The sequence below is a fragment of the Vanessa tameamea genome, chromosome 7 (genome assembly GCF_037043105.1).
Source record: "Vanessa tameamea isolate UH-Manoa-2023 chromosome 7, ilVanTame1 primary haplotype, whole genome shotgun sequence".
Lineage (NCBI taxonomy): Eukaryota > Metazoa > Arthropoda > Insecta > Lepidoptera > Nymphalidae > Vanessa > Vanessa tameamea.
In genome coordinates, this window is record NC_087315.1 from 9,584,367 (window position 1) to 9,610,223 (window position 25,857).

Genomic DNA, 25,857 nt, shown 5'->3' on the forward strand with positions numbered 1-25,857 from the left:
GCTACAGTCATATTTACAGAATTAATTTGTTGGTCTGTATATGCACTGAAAGAAAGCATAAAATCTGCACGACAAATTGTCCGAAGTCAGGCGGGGGTTTCGCACCGCCACGTCAAGAGCAATTTTGCATGATGTATTGTTCTGTATTTTTTATTTGGTCTGCATCAAATAATTCTTTTATCTCAGGAAATATATTTTACGTTTAAATATAGCGAATATTTTACTCATAGGATTAATCACACTTTACGTAAGAGCAGTCCTCATTATCAGAAATAAAATAAAATCTGTCGTGTCTATGCTAGGACAAATTTTAATGAGTACGGACCAACGTACTATTCAGTTGTTAAGATATATAAGCAGTGATTACAATGTACATGGCTTTGGGAACTTACCATGCCTCCTGTGCGCGTAGGGGTCGACCACGTCTCCTTCTCGGTATATGACGGAATGGACTCTGGTGCGCGTGCCGTTGGGTGGGAAGTAGCGACGTGCGTGCTCGACGTAGTAAGCGCCGTCGTTCAACACTATTTTGCCCTCGAACACACCATCGGTCACCGAGCCAAACACCGTCGACTGCGGTTCGTCTGTTCAAATGAAAAATAGATTAAAATATTTATTGATTATATATTTAAAAAAACATCCGATTGTTAAGAAGTTAAGTATGATCAACATATAATATTAATTGCTGTTTTCACATCAATTTAGCACCAACAAATATAGTGTAAGTGTGGTGGTTCATTTATACATTTAAAAAATGCTACATATAGCTTAAGAGAATCACTAAAGGAATATTATATTCTAATACGGCGATAGATATATATACATATATAGATATGGGTTATGTTTCTCTCTCCAAAATAAACACTATCTTTCGAGATGACTTCAGTGTTTAATCGCGTGAATCGTGAATTCTGCTAGAATATAACACGTGAATCTTTTTACGTGTCGGTTCGACAATTTCGTAAAAAAGTGGCAAATAAGTGACAATGACCGCTATTGATCAAAGAGCGTTCTGCCTATTGTCTCGAGTTAAACAACGAATAAAAAGCGGTCAAGTGCGGTCTGACCGTAAATTTAAGTAGCTCGTTACGCGACCACGAGCTGCGCTTCGCTGTATTCAAGTCATCCTGCTTTAACATAATATTTTTTTTAGACATGTTTACTTTTTAGTACAACAAAAACACATAGATACAAAACTCTAAAGGCAATTGAAGTAAATTAGGTTATATTAGGTAATTTAATGCTATATAAAACTTAACTGGTTTGTTTTGATTCAGGGTATAATCACAATGTTGCTGAATTATATTTGCGAATTAATGATTGTCGTATCATGAGTGAATACGCTAAACAGGCAAACGGTACATAATATGTTATTACACAACAAATGTATCATAAAATTTTTGCGTACAACAATTTTTTATATATTCATTAATAAGTCAATTTTTCGAAAGGTTTTTTGATTACGACTTCAAAATACTTGTTATGCTGACTTCTAGTTGCAAACTTGAGGTATCATTACTGGTTTTATAAAATACTACTTCACACCGGTAATATGTGGATTTTCACCCCCGTGAAATTTCATTTAACTTGGAAATATTGTGCATAATATAATACTCATTGAGCCATGAAATGTCCGCTACTATGTTGCTAATCTCATTCCCTATATATGCATATATTTTTCATTCATTTAAGTTTAATACAAGCAACGTTTTATGTTTATAGCAAAGCTAACAATGAATATGTTATTGTGTTGTTATATATTTTTTTAATTAAAAAGTATTTTTAATGTATTATTCTTTCAAAAAATCAAAATATTTACTCTGACTTATCTGACATATAAGTTGCCGGCGGCGTTTCTCTAGATAATTAGGAGATTAAAAATATTATATAAAAAGTTTTAATATAGCTAGTTTATGTATTACATAATTTTTGCAGTTTCCATTTTAAAACTACCGATCCGGCTATTTTATGTAGCTAAATTGGCTTATTTATAAAAAAAAAAATGCAAAAAACGTATATAACATTTGTCCGTGAAACTATAAAACGTACCATTATGTTTCCATATCAATCGTATTATTCGTTTTTGCATGCATCAAACTTGCCAAGTAATATTAGTTTTATTTTCTGTAATTATACCCTTTATATATAACGTAAGTTATGTTTAGGATATTTTAAATTGATATTTTACTATAAAATAATCGATTTCTATCACAAACACGCATTGTATATTGCTCTTTTCTTTTTATACTGTCCGGGTAGGACTCCACCCCACCTGATGGTCAGTGGAAGTGGAGCCCAAACGCGAAGACTACTAGTACAGCCAGCAAGAATGAGCTGCACTAGTCGCCCTCGCCATGCAGACTCGCAAGATGTCTCTTCACGCCTCTTTTGAAGGCACCCAGGTTATAAGATGAGGGGAACATGTGTGCTGGTAAAGAGTTCCATTTTATGGCGGTGCGACAAAGAAAAGGGTTGCCAAATTTCTTTGTGCGCGATGAGATCAATGTCACAGTTAGGCGGTGACATCGCGAGCCAACACGCGCATATCTGTGAAAGAGAGGGGAAGCATGGAATTAGAGAGAATAATTCCTCAGAGCACTCGCCGTGATACAGTCGATAGAAAACGCTAAGCGCCGCTATTTTTCGACGCAAGCGTAAAGGTTCGAGGGTGTGAGTGAACTTCACGTCGCCGATAATGCGGACCGCACGTCGCTGAAACCGATCCAAGGCTTCCATTAAGTACTTTGCGGAGCCATCCCAGAGGTGCGAGCAATATTCAACGCAAGACCGGACCTTTGTTTTGTACAACGGAAGCAGTTGTTGTGACGTGAAAAAACGCCGTACCTTCAGGACCCCAAGTTTCCGTGAGGCTAACACTTGTTGAGGCTGAGGAAATTCGAGTCCTACTCTACTGTTATAGTCTTAGTTCGCAAGATGTCAATAGTGTCTATGCGCAGTGGTGACCATTTACCATTTGTACCCAATTGCCCGTTTGCCTACAGGTGTCATAGTAAAAAATACAGGCGCAAGCTTGCAAGAGACACCCAACGTGTTAGGAGATCTGGGACCGAAATGAAAGAAAGAGGAGGTTGGAGAGATCCAGATCAACTAATTTGCTGCAGGATGAACGCGGAATAAAAAGCATTAATTTTATATTAAGCTTACAAAAATTATCGTGAAATTAAGCACTAGTATAACAGCAAAAAAATACAGGATTCTTCGAGTCCTTATTGCCAATCTTCACAATAGCTAACACATATCCAAAAGATTTAACATAACATTTTTATTCGCTTTCTACTTTGACTAATTAACTAGATAGGTGAGCATATGTTTAACGATTTATATTATTAATGTTAACCACTAAGCTTAGAACATGTTTAAGATTATGGAATAAACAAGAAATTACAAGGAAATTCTCAAGCAGTCGCTTCAATATCACAACATTCTAACTTTATTTTGACGGCAAAATGCGACGAAGAAATACAACGTAATCCTATACCCTTCCACGTGTACACCGTGGGAGAAATTGTGACACACATACTACACTTAGAACAGCTACCTTTTCAAGATGAGAATCCTTACGTGCAAAATATGACAAAGGGGGATTACTACACATTATAACAAAATATACGTACTTTATATTTTATATTAATATTCATTGCAATATTATTTTCATATATGAACCTAACAGCGAAGGCTTAAACTTTTATGATAGCATACATTTTATAACTAAAAATTATAAAATTTACTTTTCTATTTCCATCATAAACAAACGTAATCGTGACTCCTTTTTCAATTTAAATCCCATAATGTATTAAGTATTTGCAATTAAATAAATAAAAAAAAATCACCATATTACTAAATTAACAAACAGCAGATATGACACGAGGAATCCGCTAAGGTTCAAGTTCACACTGAAATGAGTAGGGTTGCACATAAGTTTATAATCGAAATAGTTGTACGAACCATTAAGTGCCAGAGGTTTAATATGGGTTCGCTGAGTTGGCTCGAATGTAACTTGGGTAATCGACCAAAGCATACTGCTGGAAACTACTACAAACTCACCTAATACAAACAGACTGGACGAATAATTATTAAGTTACAAATTGTAATAATTTTAAAGATTATAGTATAAAAGGAATCGGACACCCGATTGGAAAGGAGTCCCTTGCGCTATATATTATGTACTTACCTTTTTACATAATAGACACAATTAAATAAATTAATAACATTTAAAATAGTTTAATATAAAACCGTATAAAATATAAAGAGAAGGGAAAGGTCGCCTAGAGGGGTCATAATGTTATTTCACTCTACTGTAAGCCGCGTAAAAAACAATCCTCCCAAAAATCGCATGAATAAGTTAAAATACTAAATAAACAAACGTAGTCACAACATTCAAGCTTAAATATAAAATAGGTTATTGGTCTCAAAAATTAATATATGTAATTATTGACTTAATTTAAATAAATATATGCCACTTCAAACGAAAGGTGTTTTTACAAACATTTATTTGGCTTACAATGTTTGTTTGCTGAGGTTAAATCTAAATTAGAATCATTTCCTAGTATCTCACGGAATTAAAATTTCAGTAGATTCAGTTTCGATGAAATTTTTTTTTTATGTTAAACATGACGTGATTCTCTACCCAAAAACGGTCCTGACAGAACTCAAAATCGTAAGCAAAATATATGTAGCATTTTATTATAACATCTGGCCATAGACTAGAGTTTAAAACGTATAACTTGTGACTAAATTATAATAAATGAATAACATACATTGTCAATACGCGGCCAACGACGAGATCTAAGACGCTTTGTCCCCGGTGCCGGTAATTATATTGGCTCACTTAATACTATTTAAACCGAAACAAAGCTGTACAAAATATTACCGCTAAGCGTTTGAGTAACTGGTGGTTTTGTGGCACACACTTAGACGGGCCTACAAAAACGTGCTTCGTCTTACTAAACATAAAAAATGTAATGAGAATACTCCTTTAAAATACATATTACGTTTAAAAATAGATTGTTATTACGATTTAATTTAATGTTTTTGTTAGATGAGAAATATTATAGGTATCTAGTACATTAAATGATATTAAAAATAGCTGTGTGTAAATGACCCACTGCAAAGCATCCTCTCCATTTGAAGAGAATTTGGAGCTCATCCACCATGAAATAAAATGAATCATCAATGAAATAAAATTTACAATTACGAGATATTTACTATCAAGAAATAACTATTCAAAACAACGGAAACTGAAGCCTTTATACAATTTAACTTATTAATATATTTACAATTAATTTTCACACGTAACCATACATACATGAGTATACGAATGTTTTTTTGATAATGGTGTCAAGTTCATATTTATATTGGTTGCAAAATCCGGTCTGACAGACAGTCGTCTTATCATTCAATCAAAAACACACAAGGCAATTTTAAATGCCCGCGTATTTTCCTTGTTCATAATATCTTTACAGTTGACGTGCCAACGAGCATTGTATTCATTCATTTTCTGTTCGACGATTCCGAACGTGAAGTACCAATTTGTACGGACACATTATTTTATAGCTACCAGTGCTTAATAGGGATTAGGTACACATTATATGTTCCATCGGATAAGGTTTCCTTTATCAATACAGTAATACTCGGACATACATTAACCCAACTTAAATAATTCGAGGTACGTAACATCCCACCAGTCCGTTCTGTATTTACAAGACTTCTACAAATCCCATTACTTTAATTATAAAGTTATTATCTACTTGTTCAACTTCAATAAAATTATATAAATACACGACGTATTTATATTTTGCCTTAATAACAACTCGACTGATGTATAGTTTGCGAAGTCCACTATGATTCTTTCGTATTCATATAACTCAGATTGAAAGATGCAGGTTAATTCATAATGTTTTATTCATCGCAAAGCATCGATAAGAATACGTAAACGAAACGAAAACTTAACCTAAACACTTCAGGCACTCAGGAACTCTTGCCCGGATTTCACCCCGTAGCCATTGTTTCCACTCATCCATGTTTATTGAAAACTTATTACATTACATTACAGGCGCATTTGTTAATAATTCATTTCGTATTATTTTAAAATTACACATAGATAAAAAAAAACATGCGGGTTTAAATAATACAGCAACGTATACATTCGACTACATATATTTTATTTACAGATAAAATAATCGTAAAAAAGTTGTTTGAATTTAGTATGTTTTAAGGCATTTAATCAAATTTGTTTACATAAAACATACTACGAATTTTCATCAGAAACTAATAATAATAATATTAAATCTTTTATGATTATAGAACTAACCTGACTGGAATTAAACAAGAAAAAATATTGGGGTTTTTCTGAAAAATTCACAGCAGCGGACCGAAGCTTAGAAGTTGGCTGTGTTTACGCTCACGTGCTTCGGAAAGCATATTTAGTCTGTCTAAACTGATTGCCGTCCTAACAGAATGTGAAGTTGAGAAAAAGTAGAGTACAGACACTTGTGCACTAATATCTCCAGTGCAGGCTAGTTGAATGGTCGACTGGCTGAAATCGATCGCGATAACTACTTTCGATATAAGTAATATAACTTGTTATTGAAAAATATAATTTTAATCATAGCTTATATTACAGTGGTAACCATTAGGATTTCTTTGTTATGCGCATTTAATTATACTCTTTCACACAACCGTGACACCCAACACGAAAAACGCAGAGTATGTCGTTTGGAATTAGAGGATACGGGCGTTAGTAAAATACTTGGGATAATTACATATATTCCGAATGATTCTGCCGTGTAATGTACGAGTGAAAGTATAAAATGCTCAAAAGAGCCTTGGGGTCTATTTAGAATTCCGAATTAGAAATCGAAACTTTAAAAATATTCAACTTATATTTTTGCCAACAGCTAAAAGAGTTATAAATAATAATAATTAATGATAGTAATTTGGGAAGGAATTATAAACGGAACACTAAAAAAAACAAAAAAATTATCTTTGAGTACTTTATAATTTCAAATGTTTTATATATTATTTATTTTATGTGGTGGCTTTGTTTTCCCAACTAATCTGATTAATATGGAACTCTAAAATTATTACCATAATCTTTCAGAATAGACATAAATTAAGCAACTTTTCCAATGGTTCGACATGATATTAGATTTTCAACATACATCTAGAATCTACGATTTATAATTAATAATAATTTCAAATCCCACCATATAAATTCAAATGTATAATATATTTCTACATGTTATACATTTTCTAAAATATTTACAACGTGGTCTAGAAGCATGAAGGACATGACCGGTCCTTTTATAACGAAAGCTGCCAATAAAAAATATTTCTACCCAAGATTACGTAAGAAATAAAATAAAGTGAAAATTTGAAGTTCACAGAAGTGCGGAAAATGGTGCTTAGGCTTCTTTTTGCAAGTAAGCTGGAAGTCAATCGTATAAGTAGTTTTAGAATTTAATTCCCCATGGGAGTTATATCAGGAATCAATGTTTATTTGGAAGGTCTTCAGATTTGCCGTTTGAAGTATGGAAATTGGTGACTTTTATTTATAAATAAAGGTCAGGTTTATCATAAAGTGCGTATTTTTTTTGGTAAGAAACGTAAAAGTTTAGTCTTTATTTACCTGGGGCTAATTCTTTGCAGCGATTCAGGTTTTACCGTTTATATCGCATGGGAAGTACACATTATTGGACAACTGACTTGGTGGTAGGGTTTTGTGCAAGCCCTTCTGGGTAGGTAACACCCAATCACCATATGTCCTATCTCCAAGCAGCAAATACTTAGTGTTGTTGTATGGAAGGGTGAGGGAGCCAGTGTAACTACGGTCACTAGGGACATAACATTTTCCCAAGGTTAGTGGCGCAATCGCAATCTAAGGAATGATCAAAATGTCATAATAAAAAAAACAATAATTAAACCCTCACCGCTGAGTACGAGATATATTATTATAAACACAAATTAAGTACATAAAAATTGAGTTGCGCTTGTACACCAGGGCATCAGGGTAATAACATCCTACGGTTAAGATTCAGTGTTCTCAGTTCCGGTCACTGGGCCACTTTGCTCTTTAAAGCAGTACTTAATACAGGCTTTATTTTACTACCCAAACGAATCACAAGAAACCATTCAAATACAATAACATTATTCATCGAAATTGCCTATCGACAAGTACAGAAGATGTTTATATATAAAGATTTGAAGTAGGTACAAAAGACTCGCGCCTTCCAGTTGATACCAAAAATTACATACTCAGTGATCTACAATAATAAATTTATATACATATATTACTACTACTTCATTCGAACATATGTTCTAATTTTAAAAAACATCACAAGCTTCGTTTTTTGAAATAGACTGGGAAATTGCCATACAGTTTCACACAGTATCATAAATATAAGAGTTCGACGACAGTTCGGATAATACATTTATAGGTAAATTGTTTGTAGGTTTCATAGGTAACATTTCGTGTTCAAATAGTATTATGGTATAAATTGATTACATCAGATACTGGCGGTGACTCATTTCATTTGCGGCAGGTGACAGGAGGGAGATATGACAATTTATTCAAAAGGGTCCCGGTTTATTTGTTATCTGAATTTTGTACGACTAATTCGCGCTACAATTGGAAATGAAACTTTAATTTGCTTCTGAATATTATTTCATACAAACTGTTATTATTGTTACATATTTTCATCGCCTTCATTCAAACTGTATTGTAAATATGAACTAGGTACTATAGTGAAAAATAATACATTTTTGATTTTTTGTTATCAAAAAGGACAAGAACTCTTTTTATTTTAAAATTTTATATTAAAGTCGCTCGTCTCCAGCGAATTCGTTCGTCTGCGTATATTTTATAAAATATTGCGAAATTCACATATAAACTATCAATTCTATTTTAATAATTCCGCGGATGAATTTCTAAAAATAGAATCATCAATGGCTGAACATATTTTTTGTATTTATTATCAAAAAACCAAAGACTTAACAAACCTATCTAAATCGTTAACAAGTGCCTTCATAATAAAAATACAAATACTATATAATATTAAATTCTTCTATCTAACTCAATCGAACTTTCAATTACTCTAAATTTTCAATACATGCATATATATGCATGCGTATACGTTCAATTAAGGTTTAATACTTTATCTAGATTTACATCATAAATCTATATAGTTTGTATTTATATTAATATGTCAACTAATCTATCAATCCGTTATGAATAATGCTCTTTGTGGTAGATAGTCCGTTGATTGAGAAATATTATAGATTATGTTACTACGACTACCCTACGAGGTTGAGAAGCGAAGCAGCAGTCATAAACTATATTCAATAAAGCAAACTATATGAAATACGAGTTATATAGCATAGCTAGTTATAATCTATACTAATATTATACAGGTAATTGTTTATTTGTTTGTTTTTTTGTAAGGACTAATATCCGAAACTTATGATCCAATTAAAAAAAAACACTACATTATTCCTAAGATCTATAAATTATATCTGTATCATATTTTTTTATTAATAACTTGCGTCCGTGCGAAGCCGGGGCGGGTCACTAGTCATACATATACCGAACATTCCCATTCTACTTACGGTGTAAAAGTCCATAGCATATCTAAAAGATGTATTTTAACAAATCAAAGGAAGTCTTAAAATTCATTCTAAAATAATTAACGCTTTTAGGTAATAAATACAAAAATATCTTATGAAATAAAAGAAAACCGAAAACAAATACTCTAATTTTTTTCATTTCATTAGGAACACTTATCAATAAATAAATGAACGAATGATATTAGACTACCAGTGTAAAAATGTTTTTAAATATATCATTATAGAGTTAAAAGTTCACATCATACAAATTATATTTAAAAAAACACGAGCCAGACCGCGACATTACGAAATTACATAAGTTAAGGAGCGTAAATATGAGAGGGATGTGATGTTTTGCTCAAACCGCAGGGCTCCGAAAATGTCTTCAGTAAATTTTTAAAAGAGCCCGTTGAAAAAATACGCATACATTTTCAACGGGGCTCGTTGCTACCTGTTTTTTTTATGTTTATCACTCTCGTAAATTTTATGAATACAGAACTATATAATAAGATTTTATTGAATTTTTATAACATACCAGTAAGAATGATTATAAAAAATTTATTAGCATATTAAAAATGTCATAAAAAATACTTTACATGTAATGTACTATAAGTATCGCTTTCAACGAATTTAACGAATACTATGACTTAAATCGATTTAATTGAGATAAGAAATATATAATACCAAATCAAAACAAATTATTTTATCATCCTTTAAATTTGGTGGGTTCTACCGCTATCAAATAAATAATAATTTATGTAAATCATTATAAAAATCAATTAGAATATAGAACTTCTTAAAATTATGAAGCTAAGGGCTTGCTATACCTATAATGCGGTTCGCAACTCGGTGGCTAAGTGCATCGGAACAGCGGTAAGTAGGGCGACGAACTGCGATCGATGCCGCTCCGCCCTCGCAACTTTATCCATTTACACTGTACCAAACTTTCACAATTATTACAAGAGGACTTGTGTATATTAACGCATTGCTAAACCGACACTTCTATGCGTCTAAATAATGTCACACCGCTTGTCTGTGCTATGGAGCGATTATATTACAGCGTGCGAAAGAACTCAAAGTTAAATTTCGTTGTTTTGCTCGCAAAGGACTGTTTTGAATAACTCCTGAAAATATTCAGACGAGGAATGTCTGTTGAATTTCCAACAAAGTAATTATTTTAACAGACAACATCCGCAAGGTAGGCGAGCTGAGATCTCGGATGTCGGTATTCGGCGTACGTACCAACATTAAAAGTCAAGTGGCCGTCGAAAGCTCCCAATTAGCCGAGACTTTGTCGTCGTAATTGCAAAAAGGAATATGTTTTGGTGTTCTCCTGGAATTACTAATGACGCGGAGAGATTCGTCTTACACCACAGGGTCTGTTTAGTGATATGAAATCTCATTTATGATAACACAATTGGTCGGAGGAGTAATTTTGAAGGGTAGACAATGGACATCTATCTTGAATAAAGATAATGTCGTGTGCTGGGGTTGTTTGCACAATACAAGTGGAGCTGGGTCATGTCATCTGCAAAGTTTGTCCCTGTCTTGTCGACCGATAACATACCTATCTTCATACCTACTGCAAAACAACTGTAATACTGCTTAGTATTTATTATTGCTTTTTAAAAACATCATCAACATAAGTCCCACACAGACGAACCTACATTTCTCCAATTCTGCATACTCTAAGGACGTTCATGTAAAGATATTACTGAAATGTTCTATACATAAGTACACCGTAGCATATATGCTATCTTCTGTAACAGCACAATAAAAATGTCTTCCTCAAATATGTATAATTATAAATATTTCCTAGTATTATACCTACCGTTTAAGTTAAATATAAATCAAATAGTTCATAATGATATATTGTTTTGCACAGCATATTTATTAGGAAAGTTATTAGGACGTTTCTAAGCCGAAACGAGGGTTAAAATACTCACCAACAACTTCGCCTTGATATATGTGTGATGTTTCGACTTCATGCAGTTGCCCCTGTGATCCTTCGACCTATAAACAAAACATTTCTTGAAAAAAATATGCATATATTCGTTATATACACTAGCTAAAGCCCTGGCTCGACCCGCACAAAATTTATGAAATTTTATAGTACAAACACCTTAAGCGCCCATTTCAGCCCACAAGGGATTAGCTAAAAGAGTATCCTATTCAAACCTATGCTTACTCCGTACCAATTTTCATCAAAATCAGTTCAGTGACATAGTTGTGAAAGCGTAACAGACTCACTTACTTTTTGGATTACTAATTGATGTCACAGTCTCCTTAAAAAAAATAAACCATCTTTTAATTAACCTGACTGTTTAAAAATGCTCAAAACATATTTAAATTAATATATATAATCATGTTTAATATATATAAAATGATTTATTTCCAATACAAACTTCCAATATACCAAATCTAGGACGATGATATTTGTGATAAAAACTAGCCTATGTCCTTCGCAGAGACTTAAACTATGTCCATACCAAATTTTATCTAAATCGATTCAGCTCAGTTTACTCGTGAAGAGGTTAGACAGACCTTTGACTAAATATTAAGTACAGTATTATATATATAACAGTATAACGACGTTATGTATCGTGCTATGTATTCTGCTCTAGGTGTATTATTGTACAATGGGTGATAATAAGGTAAAACTAGTTTTCTTTTAATATTAAACTTTTTTTTACAAAATCTCATAAATCAGAACAAGAGAATGAGACGGCCGTAACCGCAGTGACTCCATTTAATCTTATTATCTGCATAGCTGACTGAAAACTGTGGTCTTTATGTTTCCAATTTACTAGCTCTTTCATTGCTCGCATTTAAATTTTAAATATCACTCCGGAGAGTAACCGAAAATCGGATAGCTTTATTGCCTGCGTACCCGGGCTACCGGCGAAGGTAGTGTTCGCTATCCGAATGCAGCTCCATTCCGGTCGTGCAATAGGGCTTCACGGAGCGTGAATTTCGCATTATAAGTGGGCAATTTACGTGTGCCGTTGCTAGAGAATAGTTCGGTAACTGAATTTTTAAGGTAAAAAGCCATTTTAATGTACCCATTCGAATTTTGCTGTTTTAAATGCTTTTATTACCACTGAAATTATGAGAGAAGTGCAGTGATAAATTAGTTTTTTTTTAATGAATTTATCAGTTAGTAAAAAGTTAAATTTGATCTTGAATTTTAAAGAAATTTGATACATCAATATATTATTATTTTTAAAAATTACTATAATGAAATGACAAACGAAATAAATCACATATAACAAAAATGTATATAAGATATTGTTTTCAATTCCAATCACGAATAATTAAGCCCTCGGCATAATTACTAGAAAGTCACAAAAAGATATATGCTAACGATACTGCAATCTAAAATGATTTACTAATTAATCATCATAATATAATGTAGTTAATGTTTTTTTTTTTTTTTATTTAGTAGTGGCTAAATGCCTTCCTCGGGCCGAGATGGCGCAGTGGTTAATCGCTGAATTTTCATGCGCTTAGTTGATGTCCTTGCTCATAATTCATCCTATGCTCGGCGCTGATATCGTTAGAAAACTTGCACGTGGCGGACGAAAATCTGCCACGTGTAATGTGCATTCACACCGCATTGTAGCAGCGTGATGGAGTAAGCGCCGAAAATTCTCCTCAAAAGAGAGGAGGCTTGAGCCCAGCACTTGGGGCATTAACATGCTGTACTTATAACATATATAGAATATTTCGAATGTATAATATTAAATTTAGAAATTGGAAGAAATAAAGTCGAATAAGTACAGCTTCTTCAAACGGTTAAGTTTAATATACGTTAGGTTTTGGTGTTGTATCAAAAAATATATATTCGTATCATTTGATATAATTATACGAATGTTTAAAACGTGCGCATAGTAATGCGATCATTCTCATCTCTAATATACATTAACATGTCTATTTATATTTACCTTAAAGTCCTCACTAAATGAGGAAAGGTCGCGCCGCAGACGCATATTAAAATGCTTCCCGTGCGCACGGAAGCTAATCTGCAGGTCGGGGGGGTCGATCGAGCGACGCGTGCGCTTGTGCTGTGTGTGCACCGCGCCCGCGTCGTATTCCAGTGATTCATAGTGCTCTACGTATTCGCTGAGCCGTCGAGATGCTGGAACAAATATGTAAATTATTTTTAATGATAAATATGCAAATTACAAGAAGAGTAATCACATGAACTCGGCCTTTACTATATAATCATTGTCATCCTGTTTGAAGCTATTGTAGACAATATGAATTTTATTTTTAAATTTGATGTTTTTCGTATCATACAGAAAAATAATAAGTAATGTAGTCAATCAAAACTTAATCGTTTTACATATTTTACTCTTTACTTTACGTATGTATACATACGAGGCGAAGTAAATACTTCTTACTTCGTACTTTCGTACATATCTGAACATGTAATTGGAGACCTTACAACAAACATATATATATGTGCATGGATACGAAATTTGACCCATTATACCCTGTTCAAGATAGCTTGATCTTTTTGACAGACGGGCTGGTGATGAGAAACAGAAAATATAATATACATATATAACTTTTGTATTATATGTATTTTTTTAAATATTTTTACAATTTATAAAATAATTAAATTAAGAAAATAATATGTTCGTCATTGCAAAGTTATGTCGATCTGAAAAATTTACATCTGTCAAAAAGATCAAGCTATCTTGTACAGGGTAAACAATTCATTTTATCTTTATGTATAAAAAAATGTATCATGTTTATGTCGTATGCGTCTCGTTCCTAAACTATTTATTTAAATGAGATGAAATTTGTGTAGTTTATGTTCACAATTTCGCGGAGGATTGTAACATAGTGCAATCAACCCACAGTGGCGTGCGTAAAAAGAAACAATACGTACAAAATGAAATATTACGTACAAATTGAAATTAGTCAACAGCTATAAAATATATAGACTTGTTCTTATGATATATTGCATACAGTAGACATAATTTATATTAAATATATTATTAGGGAGATTAAACGTAGTAACGTTGACATCGACATAAATAATTTAAAAAAAGAATAAACAAACTACGTAGTTCGTAGTCGTTTTTGAAATACCTAAAAGGGTTCCAATTAGAACATATTGCAATATATTTATTAATGGTTATTATTTTTTTACTAATATTTTATTTTTATGGACTTAATTCGTATTACTTAATGGCTACCGTATCTCGCGCCATTGCAGCAACAGTCATATTGACCGGGTTGTGGTAGACCTAAAACCACCTTTTACATTGCAACATTTTATTTATTTTACACTAGCGGATGTTCATATTATAGTAATATGAATAACTTAAGATTTTTTATTATTTTTTAAAATGAAAAAATAATCAATTAAATTGCCGGAAGAGTGTTTTTTTTTAATTACAACACATATCTATTGTCTAGTGGCTAGCTTGTGATGCTATGGATTCTAGGGTTCCGTTTATGTCAATAAAATCTTCTGGATATTCTAGATTAAGAAATTTCCAACGGTCAAGACTTTGGTAGTTGAGTGTTTATACGAACGTGTATTCGAAAGCAATTAAGGCCGTTATTCCTGAGAGTGACTTTATGTTTGCACACACTTGGGTACTCTAATATCACTACTTATGACCTGAAATCGGTCATGAGGACATTATAATCAAAGAACGACGACATTATATAATTTATTATAAAAAAAATATGAAACTGATAAATTGATAGTAAGTATAACCTTAAATTTCAGACTTAAGGAAATCCTAGCGTTATAGTTCGATTGATGAAATCGAACTTCGAAATCGACTTTTACTCAAGATTTATTCACGGTGAATTCATTTTAGAAACAACAATAATAGACCTCAAACTTCGTTTCCGGTAGATTGAATTGGGCCAATTTGAATGCCTCTCCTAAGAATTATTCATTATTTAAATTTTATATATTGTTTGGTCTGTGTTATGGTATAGCTGTACCAATATATACCCAAAGTTTCATCAATAAGCGTAAATAAAGGCACATTAATATATAAGGCATATAAGTCATACATTATTAAATAGATGATGAAAAAACATGTTAGTGTTCGTTGATTTCCATGTGGGATAAATACATTTGAATTTGTTGCCGGTTCTTTTCAGTAGAATATATGTACATTCCCAACCGGTGATTCGGGCATTCAATTTAATCCTGCAAAATGATTTAAAAGTGCTTGTAAAATTGTCGGAGACTACTTGAATGAGTATTATATTCGAATATATTTTATTCAAATATATAAGTTTTTGTTTTTTATTATATGTAGAATTTTCAAAATAAATATTTATTATTATACAATTTTATATTATTTTATCTCAATTTAATTAAAATTAAAATATGACTTATTTTAAATGACATTAATAATTTTAATATAACGGTTAATGACTGTAGAGTAGAGTGAATTTTACATATGTAAAAGTATTCGGTTTGTATTATTATTTCTGTTTTTGGTATAAATAAGTGTTTTAAATTATAATGATACAGAATATAGATTGTTGCAATTGTTGCAGCAACTAACATCATATTGTAACGTCTGATTCAAGACCTGCTAGGAAGTGAAATGCTTAAATATAACATCAATTTCAATAACTTTTAATATAATACAGAGGTTGGTAAATTTTAAAGTTCAGAGTAAAGAAATGAGAGTCGGTCGTCATTAGTCCACGGGCGTTGATTAAACGGCAGGCCGAACGATTCGATTTTCTCAGGATAAATTTTTCCCTGACATTAATTATAAACTTTTCGAAACTCCTAGTTAAAGACAATCGACGTAGCTTCGAACACGAATACTACGACTGAATTTAAGACTTATTTCTTGCACCTACTGGAATGAAATGTTCAGCATTTCAAAGACAAAGTAACCTCGTAAAATATAAGAGCATTGTCTACTTACTTAGTCCTTTTTCTTCCATTTATTTTTATATATACTTTAGAAATTTAAAGCTTTCTTAGGAATATTCTCTACTAATTTTAGTACTCAAATATAATATCTTTCAACGATTTCTCTTGGCTTTATGACATTAGGACATCTTTAACAAAAAATATCTCACATGTGATGCGCCGCTTTGGGACGATTCACATGTGCGTTGCACGTGTGTGGACACATCGTTTGTAATAATGTCATTTATTATAAAACACATTACAGACATCAGCTACTGGAACATTTATTATCATAATATTATAAATAAATAATATAACTTTACTTAATATCTAAAATAACAAAATCATAAAAAAACTTTATATATAAAATATTAGCCGAGTAATGACGAACCCCGAATCCGAAAGAGACATTTTATTACGTTTAAATGTGAAAATGTTTTTCTTCATAAAAACCGTACAAAAAATGGAAAGGAAAGACACTAAATCAGTTCCAAGATATTAACTAAACGGGCTATAACTTCTCAATCGAACCGGTGTAGCTTGCGGGGGAGGAACCAATTGAATTATGACTATTGCCTTTGCTCCGAGAATGCCACAATATAAGCCTATATGTACATAAAAGCAAATCCTGAATAGCTGAAACAGTCCAAATCGATGTTAACAACGATCAATTTTGGTTTATTTATTTAACGAACGTAAAAGGATAGTGTATCCACATACTTATACGGAAGCTGAGAATTTATACGATAGTACTTACTCAGGACACGTAGCCGAGTTCGACCAAATAGCCAATACATTCTCGTTGACCTTTCTGCTCACCGCTAAGAAATAGATATTGTAGTTTACAGTGAGGTTTTGTCATCAAGTAACGGGACAGAGACTCGAAACGTGCTTTTGGTACATTATCAAAATATATTTCGTGAAGCGTACATAAGGGAAAAATTACATTTAAGATTCCACTCTGTACGTCTATGTAAGTCCTCTTTTAGTGGGAGGGTTTAGAGTGATGCTACCATTATTCACTGCTGTTGTATAAAAGGCAAACTCTTTGTGTTTCTTTGTTGCAAGACACTTAGTCCACGCGCATAGTAGGAGGTATTTTTATTATAAATTGTGTTTTCATATGTACGTACATTTATCTACTTCTGTTAAAAATCCTATAATCCTTCATATTTTACCGTAAAAAGGAAACATAATGCAATCGTATAAGCTCTCAAAAACGAGATGCATTTATCTACAACAGTTATAACAATTTTACATTTCAATTCTAAAATATATTAAATATCATAAGTGAGCGTAATATACGATTTTTATCGAAATATTTATTTCTATCAATTAACAATGTTCATATGTATTTTACTTTAATTACTCTATACAGTTATATAGAGTAATTAACTGAAACATTTCACAAATCATAAAAATAATAAACTATCAAAAAAGTAATTATATTATATATTAAATAAACAATACCATCAATCACTTATCAATACTTGATTTGTTGACGCTGGGCCGATATTTACATTCATTTATTTGTTCAAATGTTCGGAGCTTTTCGCAGTGTCGTGTCACTGGGTTATTGGGTCGCAAGCCGCCTGGATACGAGCACAAAAGCTAAGTCAGTACAGCGTCGCGTCTCATTTAACACTCATTGTGTTTACATCGCGAACAAAGAATCGTGGATGTCAACCGCTAAACATGCAAGGTTATTAACCTGTTAGGTTCACGAGTTGTCACCATCGTATCAATAATAATATAATACCTTACCTATACTTATAATTTTTTTTAGAATTCAGATGCAATAATAGAAGAAATGTTATCATTATTATTTTATATAAAATTTAGCCAACTAAGTAGAGTCTAAAGGTCTTAACCGATTATGATAAATTTTGCAAACATTTGCAAAAACATCTAGAATCAAATGGATTAAAATAATTGAAGCCAGTCACCATGACGAATAGCCTGTCATAATTGTTAGTTATATAATAAAAAAATAAGTTCTTTTTATTCAAGTAACTGAGACTCAATTGCCAAACTGGATTATTTTAATAATAAACTAACAAATACAATAAAATAAATATAAACATTATTACAAACGGATTAAACACTACTGCAATATATATACCTGGTGCAGTCAAAACTATATATCCATGTCAAGTAGGTACGATTGTTTAGTATATCACATGCAATACGTAACATATATCTTGTCTTAATATTTATCGACACGATCGATATAGGTTCATTGTGTATATTTAGCCATCAAGTATTCTAAGATAATACTCTGCATCCGGTGAACGTAACAATCGACTCGTTACAATGTGACAATCATAATGTGTATTGTGATATTGTATGGTAAAGTTAGCGCGTGACTTTGATTTTATTATGACTCTTTGTTCCTGTCGCGGTTCTTACAGGGCGGGTTATTATTGAGCTAATGCGTGAGCCAATTTCATGAAGGTTTCGATTTCTGGCCAACTCGATAGTATCGAAATATTCAATCGCTCGATTCACCTGCCAAAAATTAACAGGTCGAGAATCATTTCGACTTTTAAAATCTGACTAATTGAATTTTCATAAATATATGTAGCTTATGAAAAAAAACCCGTTACCCGTTTAAATCTTTGGTTACGATTTAAATATTCTTTTCACTATGCCATACAAGATCAAATACCAAGTATCAATCTTGTAATACATGAAGTACCACTTGTATGACAGCAATTATTTTTTAAAGCTTCCAGTTTTATAGTTTATACACTTTGCGTAACTACATAAAAATCAATCAGATAGAAATTTCCAACTATGCCAACAAAAATGGCGGCTTGAAATATGTATATTGATGAACGAGTAGTAGGGAAGTGTTCTATTTTTATTTTCAGAGAAAAAATTCAAAACTGAGCTATATTTTTATTTACATTTAATCCAAATTAAACAAAAAAAACATTATTTCTCTAAAATTAACAATATGTGTATGTATATACATAAATATTAAAGCATGCGATGTACGAATAATGCTGTGTGCATACAAACAAAGCTGCACACGCACAGCCCTTTGTTAGATAGGACGGCAATCCAACACGACCGAAAAGATCCGGGGCAGGACCAACTACTTCGCGTGCTCTACGAGGCACGAGGAAGGGAATGCGAGAGTGTAAATTCCAAAGTCGTAGCTTGTGGGAATTCCATGTCTGGTGAACACGGTTATTACTGACCCGACTTATTGATAGCCACTAGACCAAACGAAGCAGTTAATTTTGATGTTATTACTAATGTTACCTTTAATTTATGCTCATGTAAATTATGTTTAAATTAGCAATATAATAGTAGATAGAATTATGTACCTAACAATATTATTCGTTTACACACTGCCGAATCGTCGACATGTGTTCAATTTATCTTAATTAATTTTAACTAACGGCTTTTTTTAATTGCTCCTATAAACAAGGTACATTAATTGCCTTTGATTTAAATAACATTTAATCTTTTAGCATATCTTTTTCATTTTATAAATTCAATCAACTAGGTATTCATATTATCGATAGACTTTGATAACACATCGTTAGTTTTTTTTTTACTTTAAAATCAAAGTTCAAAAACAAGAAACCCGTTTCTTAGGTCCTTCCATCATCATACTTAAATGTTAAATAAAGCCAAAATTAAAATAACTTTTTTTTGTTTTAATTTAATTATAGATCTGCTTTTGAAAAAAAAATTGCTCCTATTTTATTGTTAAAGTTGTGTCCTTTTATTGTAAAAATACAATTATATTAATATACAGCATAAAATCGGTATATTAAATACAGGTAATAAATGTTAAGTCATATAATTAAAAGTAAAATCATTTTGACGACCTCCGTGGTCGAGTAGTGTGTACACAGGTTTTCATGGGTACGCCACTCCGAGGTCCCGGGTTCGATTCCCAGCCGAGTCGATGTAGAAAATGTTCATTAGTTTTCTATGTTGTCTTGGGTCTGGTTGTTTGTGGTACCGTCGTTACTTCTGATTTTCCATAACACAAGTGCTTTAGCTAATTACATTGGGATCAGAGTAATGTATGTGATGTTGTCCTGTAGTATGTGTGTTTGTATATATTTATTTATTTTACATGCGTTTGAACGCTTAAAAAGATACATTTAATAATATCAAGGCTGACTTCATTGCGTATGTTAGTTACACTTGTGTTGCATAATTTAGACTCGATCTATTTGTGAAAAATAAACAGACTGAATACCTATTACACTAAGCATAAGCTATTTTAATCTTATTATTCAATTCCTTTTTTAGGGTTCCGTACCTAAAGGGTGAAACGGGACCCTGTTACTAAGATTTCGCCGTCCGTGTCACCAAGTTGTATCTCATGAACCGTACACAGATGATGTATTTAATAAAATAAAAATGTACGATATAGTGGAATACCTTTCGTGCATGAGTCCGACTCGCACTAGGCCGGTTTTTTGTTTTAAGAGATTCCGACCATACAAAATACATAATATAATGTAAAAATGATTAATAAAGAAAATGCTTGTCAAATGTTAGTATGAATAAACCTTGTAATTGTAGCTGAATTGTATTGTTTGAGGTCAAATAATATTCTCGTTCTCTATTCAAAACATATTTGTAAAAAGGCCATCGAACCATCCTGAGCTGACAGAAATGTTTTTTTTTTTTTCTAACGGATGCGACGCGTTGACAGCGATCGAGGAAATTGCCTCTCAAAGGGAGACATGTTTTAATAAATGCTTTTCAAACTAAACGCGATAAACATTACTTGGAAAAATTACGGTTATAAACGTAACGTAGCGCGTTACGCTGATAGCAGACTAATTTACACGTGTAGATAATTATCGTATACGACTTTATAACCATGAAATAATATCAAAATTTAATTAAAAAACTGGTATTCATTTAGAAATTTGCATATAAAGCGACCTCAATACATATCATAATAGCTGCCTATCGGGATAATGGAACTGTTAGCGAGAAGCTATCAATCCTCATTCACAACTAATATAAAAATACGAAAGTGTAATCGTTTGTTACTCTTTCACGTCTTAACTACTGAACCGACTTGCAATGACAATGTATACATTGTCCGGGGTACAGAAATGGAAATACCCGCACATTCCCTTCCCTTACACGTGCGAGGAAACTAGTTAATCATATTTACAACTAGTTGTCGCCGGAGCTTCATTCGCATTTTAGGGGTTGGTCGTCACATAGACATGAAAAGTATCCCATGTTCTATCAAATTCGGTTCATCGGTTTGGACGTGAAAGAGCAACATACAGACTGACAGACAGAATTATTTTCACAATTATAATATTAGCACAGATATCTACTACTCTATTATAGTCTATCTGAACGTATAACCGTTACGTATCCAAAATATATTAATTATTTTCATACCTACGTTATAAAAACTAAAACAATGCCTCTTCAATATTCACGAAAACAATACTGTCTGCTCATATTTTTTGCAGACAACTACATTTGCTCTGCACCTAGAGGCAGCATCCAATTATGTGAAGCAAAGCCTGCAAAAACTTTCATAAATTTTATTTTGCCAAGTTTGAATTTTTTAATTAAGCATATGCTCTGTAAATACTATTCCACAAAGCGTTCTGTCTGATAATGAAAATTTATTCTACTTTTGCATTAAAACGAAAGTTATGTACATAGTTGAACATTTTAAATGTAGCTACGTACATTTTAAAGGTAATGAATTATAAAGATATGCATTTAAAAAAAAAGTTATTACTAATTTCAGACTAAAAAAACAACTTTAAATACAAACGCGAATACAATTACGTAGCAAAAAAAGCACATACTCTACTTCTGAGTCAATCTAAAATGATTACATGTTTAACATGATTAAACACCGTATTACGTGATACACGACTACCGCTAAAGAGAAAATAACCAATAAAAGTGTCTCAAATATATAATTTGAAATCGTTCGTAATATAACGTAAATATGTAACAATTACATCGAGACCGAGAAAGTTTCCGACGGACTTAGATAACATTCATAATCTTTCCAATAGAATTCTTAATAATATATTTAAAGCTCTAAATGTCCGTGAGCCGACATAACCATTGAATCGAATACGGGAAGCTAACGAAGATCGCGGTTTTAAATCCGGACAACGCCTATCAGTTTTCATGTACTTAATTTGTGTATTTAATTAAGCTCGTGATAGTGAGAGGAAACATGGTGAGAGCATACATGAGTCGATTAAGGTTCTGCCTAGTGGTGTATCTACCGACCGTCGAGAAGTGCTGGAATACTCTTTAAGGTCTAAGAGCTTAAATCTTATGGGCTATGATATTACTTTTGAAGAAAATTTCGAATATAATACAAAAATAACTCGTAGACCTTTCAATAGAAAACATGTAGAGCTGATATTAATAACTTCATACAATATTTGTTTCGCTTCCCTTGATTGAATTTCGAAGAAGGTAAAGGGAATTAATTTGCAGTTCGTATTTGAAAATAGTATAAAAATAGAGCAAGATATAATATATATCTATACCATATAACGTAATTTTGTAACATGAGGGTAGTATTACTTATTAAACTAAATTAATCAAAATGAACTGCAAAAAAAATATTATGTTATTTATTTGCTTTTCGAATTATATTATGTCAGTTCACTTTCGCTTTAGTCTGAATTTGAAATATATACTAATTAGCAACTGAATGAAGAAGTCCCTACTTAAACTATAAAGTTTTTAAACAAGAACAATTAACTTGATGAATATATTCATAAGATAACATTCACTTCACGGCCACTTTATGAACAATACATACAAAGGTAAAAATTAGTCATGGCTGACTCTTGCAGATATTAATTAACCAAAGAATAAATTTTAAAAACCGAACGAGATCCTTTGTTTGTACACTTGTAATCCCCGACCCAACCTTAAAAAGGAAAGCTCCCGGGAGATTATGGATTACTCGATTGTCCCTCGAGTTTAAAAACTTCACTTGATGCAGGAGATTAGGCTCACTTGGTGTCTTCGAAACATTAACATCTACTTTAGGTGTTTTTACAAACTTTTTATAACGACAAATAAAAAATATATTAAAACGAGAAAAGGGGAACGATTAATAATTTAAAATTGCCTTATAAAATACTTTTCATCACATTCAAAAAGGTTTTTTAAATAATACCAATATCATATAAAATACTTCGTTACAATATTATACATACATTTTATAAGTTGTGTTGCATTGTTGGAATCACATTTTTCAGAACAAAACAGAACAAAATTATGTACATATGTATATAAGTACATAATGATATGGTTATAAATGTATGTTTTGAATTTTTTTTTAAATTACTATTATGGATTATCTGTATATGGACTGATCTCATTATACAGATTGTATAACTATTTTAGATAACACAAAATCTCTCTATGGCCTGGCTCTCGCATTGGCTTCAAAAAGGAACCAAGCGCTACGTCCGGATTGAATATCGTCGAAGAAAAAACTAAGCTTTTGGGCCGATTCGGAATTCGAACCTACGACTACGTAATACGTGAGTACCTTATAATCTATCTACTAAATCAACTAGTTTATTGCAATACTTATTTGTATTTTATTTTAAGCGGTACAATATTTACACTTCATAAAATGTATTGGATAGATATTTATAAACTCTCTTAACCTTATAGCGAACAAAACAAAGACGATCAAACTAAGCGAAAGATTTAAAAAGGGGATTTGATTAAGTAGTTGGCCAACCTCCGGTTTGTCAATAAAAAACAATGAAAGGAATGTCCTTAAGTGATGCGACCAATTACTTAGCAACCATTCACTTGGATAGATTTACCACACTGATGTACTACATGCAAACCTGTGTGTGCTTTGAAATACTCTGTCTGTCTGTCTCCTTGTTACGCTTTCAAAGTCGAACCACTAATTCGATAGTAATGAAATTTCGTAAGAAGTATGTTTGAACCTCAAGGACAGACATAGGCATTTTTACTCTTTGAAAGGGTAATGTTTGGGATAAGGAGTTGTATACAAGTTCTTGAAGCATTTTCGTCACAAACTGAATTCCATTCGAACGACGTCGCAGGTTCAGCTGAAAATGGACACATATACGTGTCTTTTCATGGAGAGGGATACTATCCATTTCGTCTTAACTCGCGTCTAGATGTCGCTTCAGTATACCAACTACGACCGACGTGATAATTGACCTATACTAATAATAATTAAGTAATATCGGGAGATAGTCGTATAAAAAGTGATTTTAATACAAAAAACAAAACGTGCATATAAGTATGAAAGTAAGAATCTAGTGTTTCATTGTATCTAACCGAACTTGGCCGTCTATTGTCATACAATCAGCGCCTCAACTGGGTTGAATTGCTCAACAATTGAGCAATATAAATACTAGCGGGAACCAACCATCGATACGAACTAATTGACAAACTGTGTACGGGACGTCGCGAATTTGAACCGATGCTCCAATTAAATTGACACAAAACAATCCTTAAACCTCCTCTCTACGCTCTAGTGCTTCGCTGCAAGCTTGCACACATCTTAATATACAGAACCACGTAATTACGACATTGAAGCAGTACGCATCGTATCGTCGCGTAATATATATATTTTTGTAATACTTGGTTAACTTGTCAAAACTAAGTATCTATTACATAAGAATATATCTCAAAAATATAAAATTATTTAAGTTGGGCCCCGCGGGACAAAAGCTTGTCGAATACTTAAGAGTAATACAAAAACTAAACAGTAAAATGTATCTTGAGTAGATAAAAGAAAGGAGAATTGGTTTTGTTAGAGATAAATGAAAACAGTTAGTGTGAGAGTGGAACCGCAGTAGTTGAAGGAATCTTAGACACTAAGGATACGGAGTCGGCTGTAGCAGTCGGCATATGTCACTAATTGCCTTCATTGTCCAGAGACTGCTCGCGACGTTTACTAACGTTCCCGCAAAAATGATACTATAATACAATGTCCTGTCGATATTCTTAATCGATATGAGATGATAATGACATACTTAATATACTTCATTGAACTTCTTTGCAAGAACTTTCAAACGGGTTAAGTATAATTAAATATTCTTGAAAGTAAACACATACTATCTCAAAGACTTTTTTTATCATATTTATATTCAGACTTTAGAATGTTATGCTCTCATTGAAGCTGCTTCGCGTATAAGTACAATTATAGAGGCATACGTGTTTAGAGTCGGATGAAACCTGTGCAGTTATCCGTGACGCGAGAAGAGTCCTTGTACACAGTTCTAGTGACCCAATTATATACACGCGAATATGTTTATTTAAAACTTGAGTAACATTCT

The 25,857-nt window shown here is 32.4% G+C and overlaps 1 protein-coding gene across 1 annotated transcript in view; it reads right to left on the reverse strand.

Moving 5' to 3' along the window:
• The window catches only part of Kuz (kuzbanian), a 56,459-nt gene that overhangs the window by 19,410 nt on the left and 11,192 nt on the right, over positions 1-25,857 (reverse strand). Inside the window, exons 2-4 of the mRNA XM_064215454.1 lie at positions 13,566-13,759; positions 11,568-11,634; positions 393-584 (exon numbers count right to left, since the gene is read on the reverse strand). Coding sequence (XP_064071524.1) covers positions 393-584; positions 11,568-11,634; positions 13,566-13,759 — 453 coding nt within the window. The remainder of the gene's footprint in view (positions 1-392; positions 585-11,567; positions 11,635-13,565; positions 13,760-25,857) is intronic.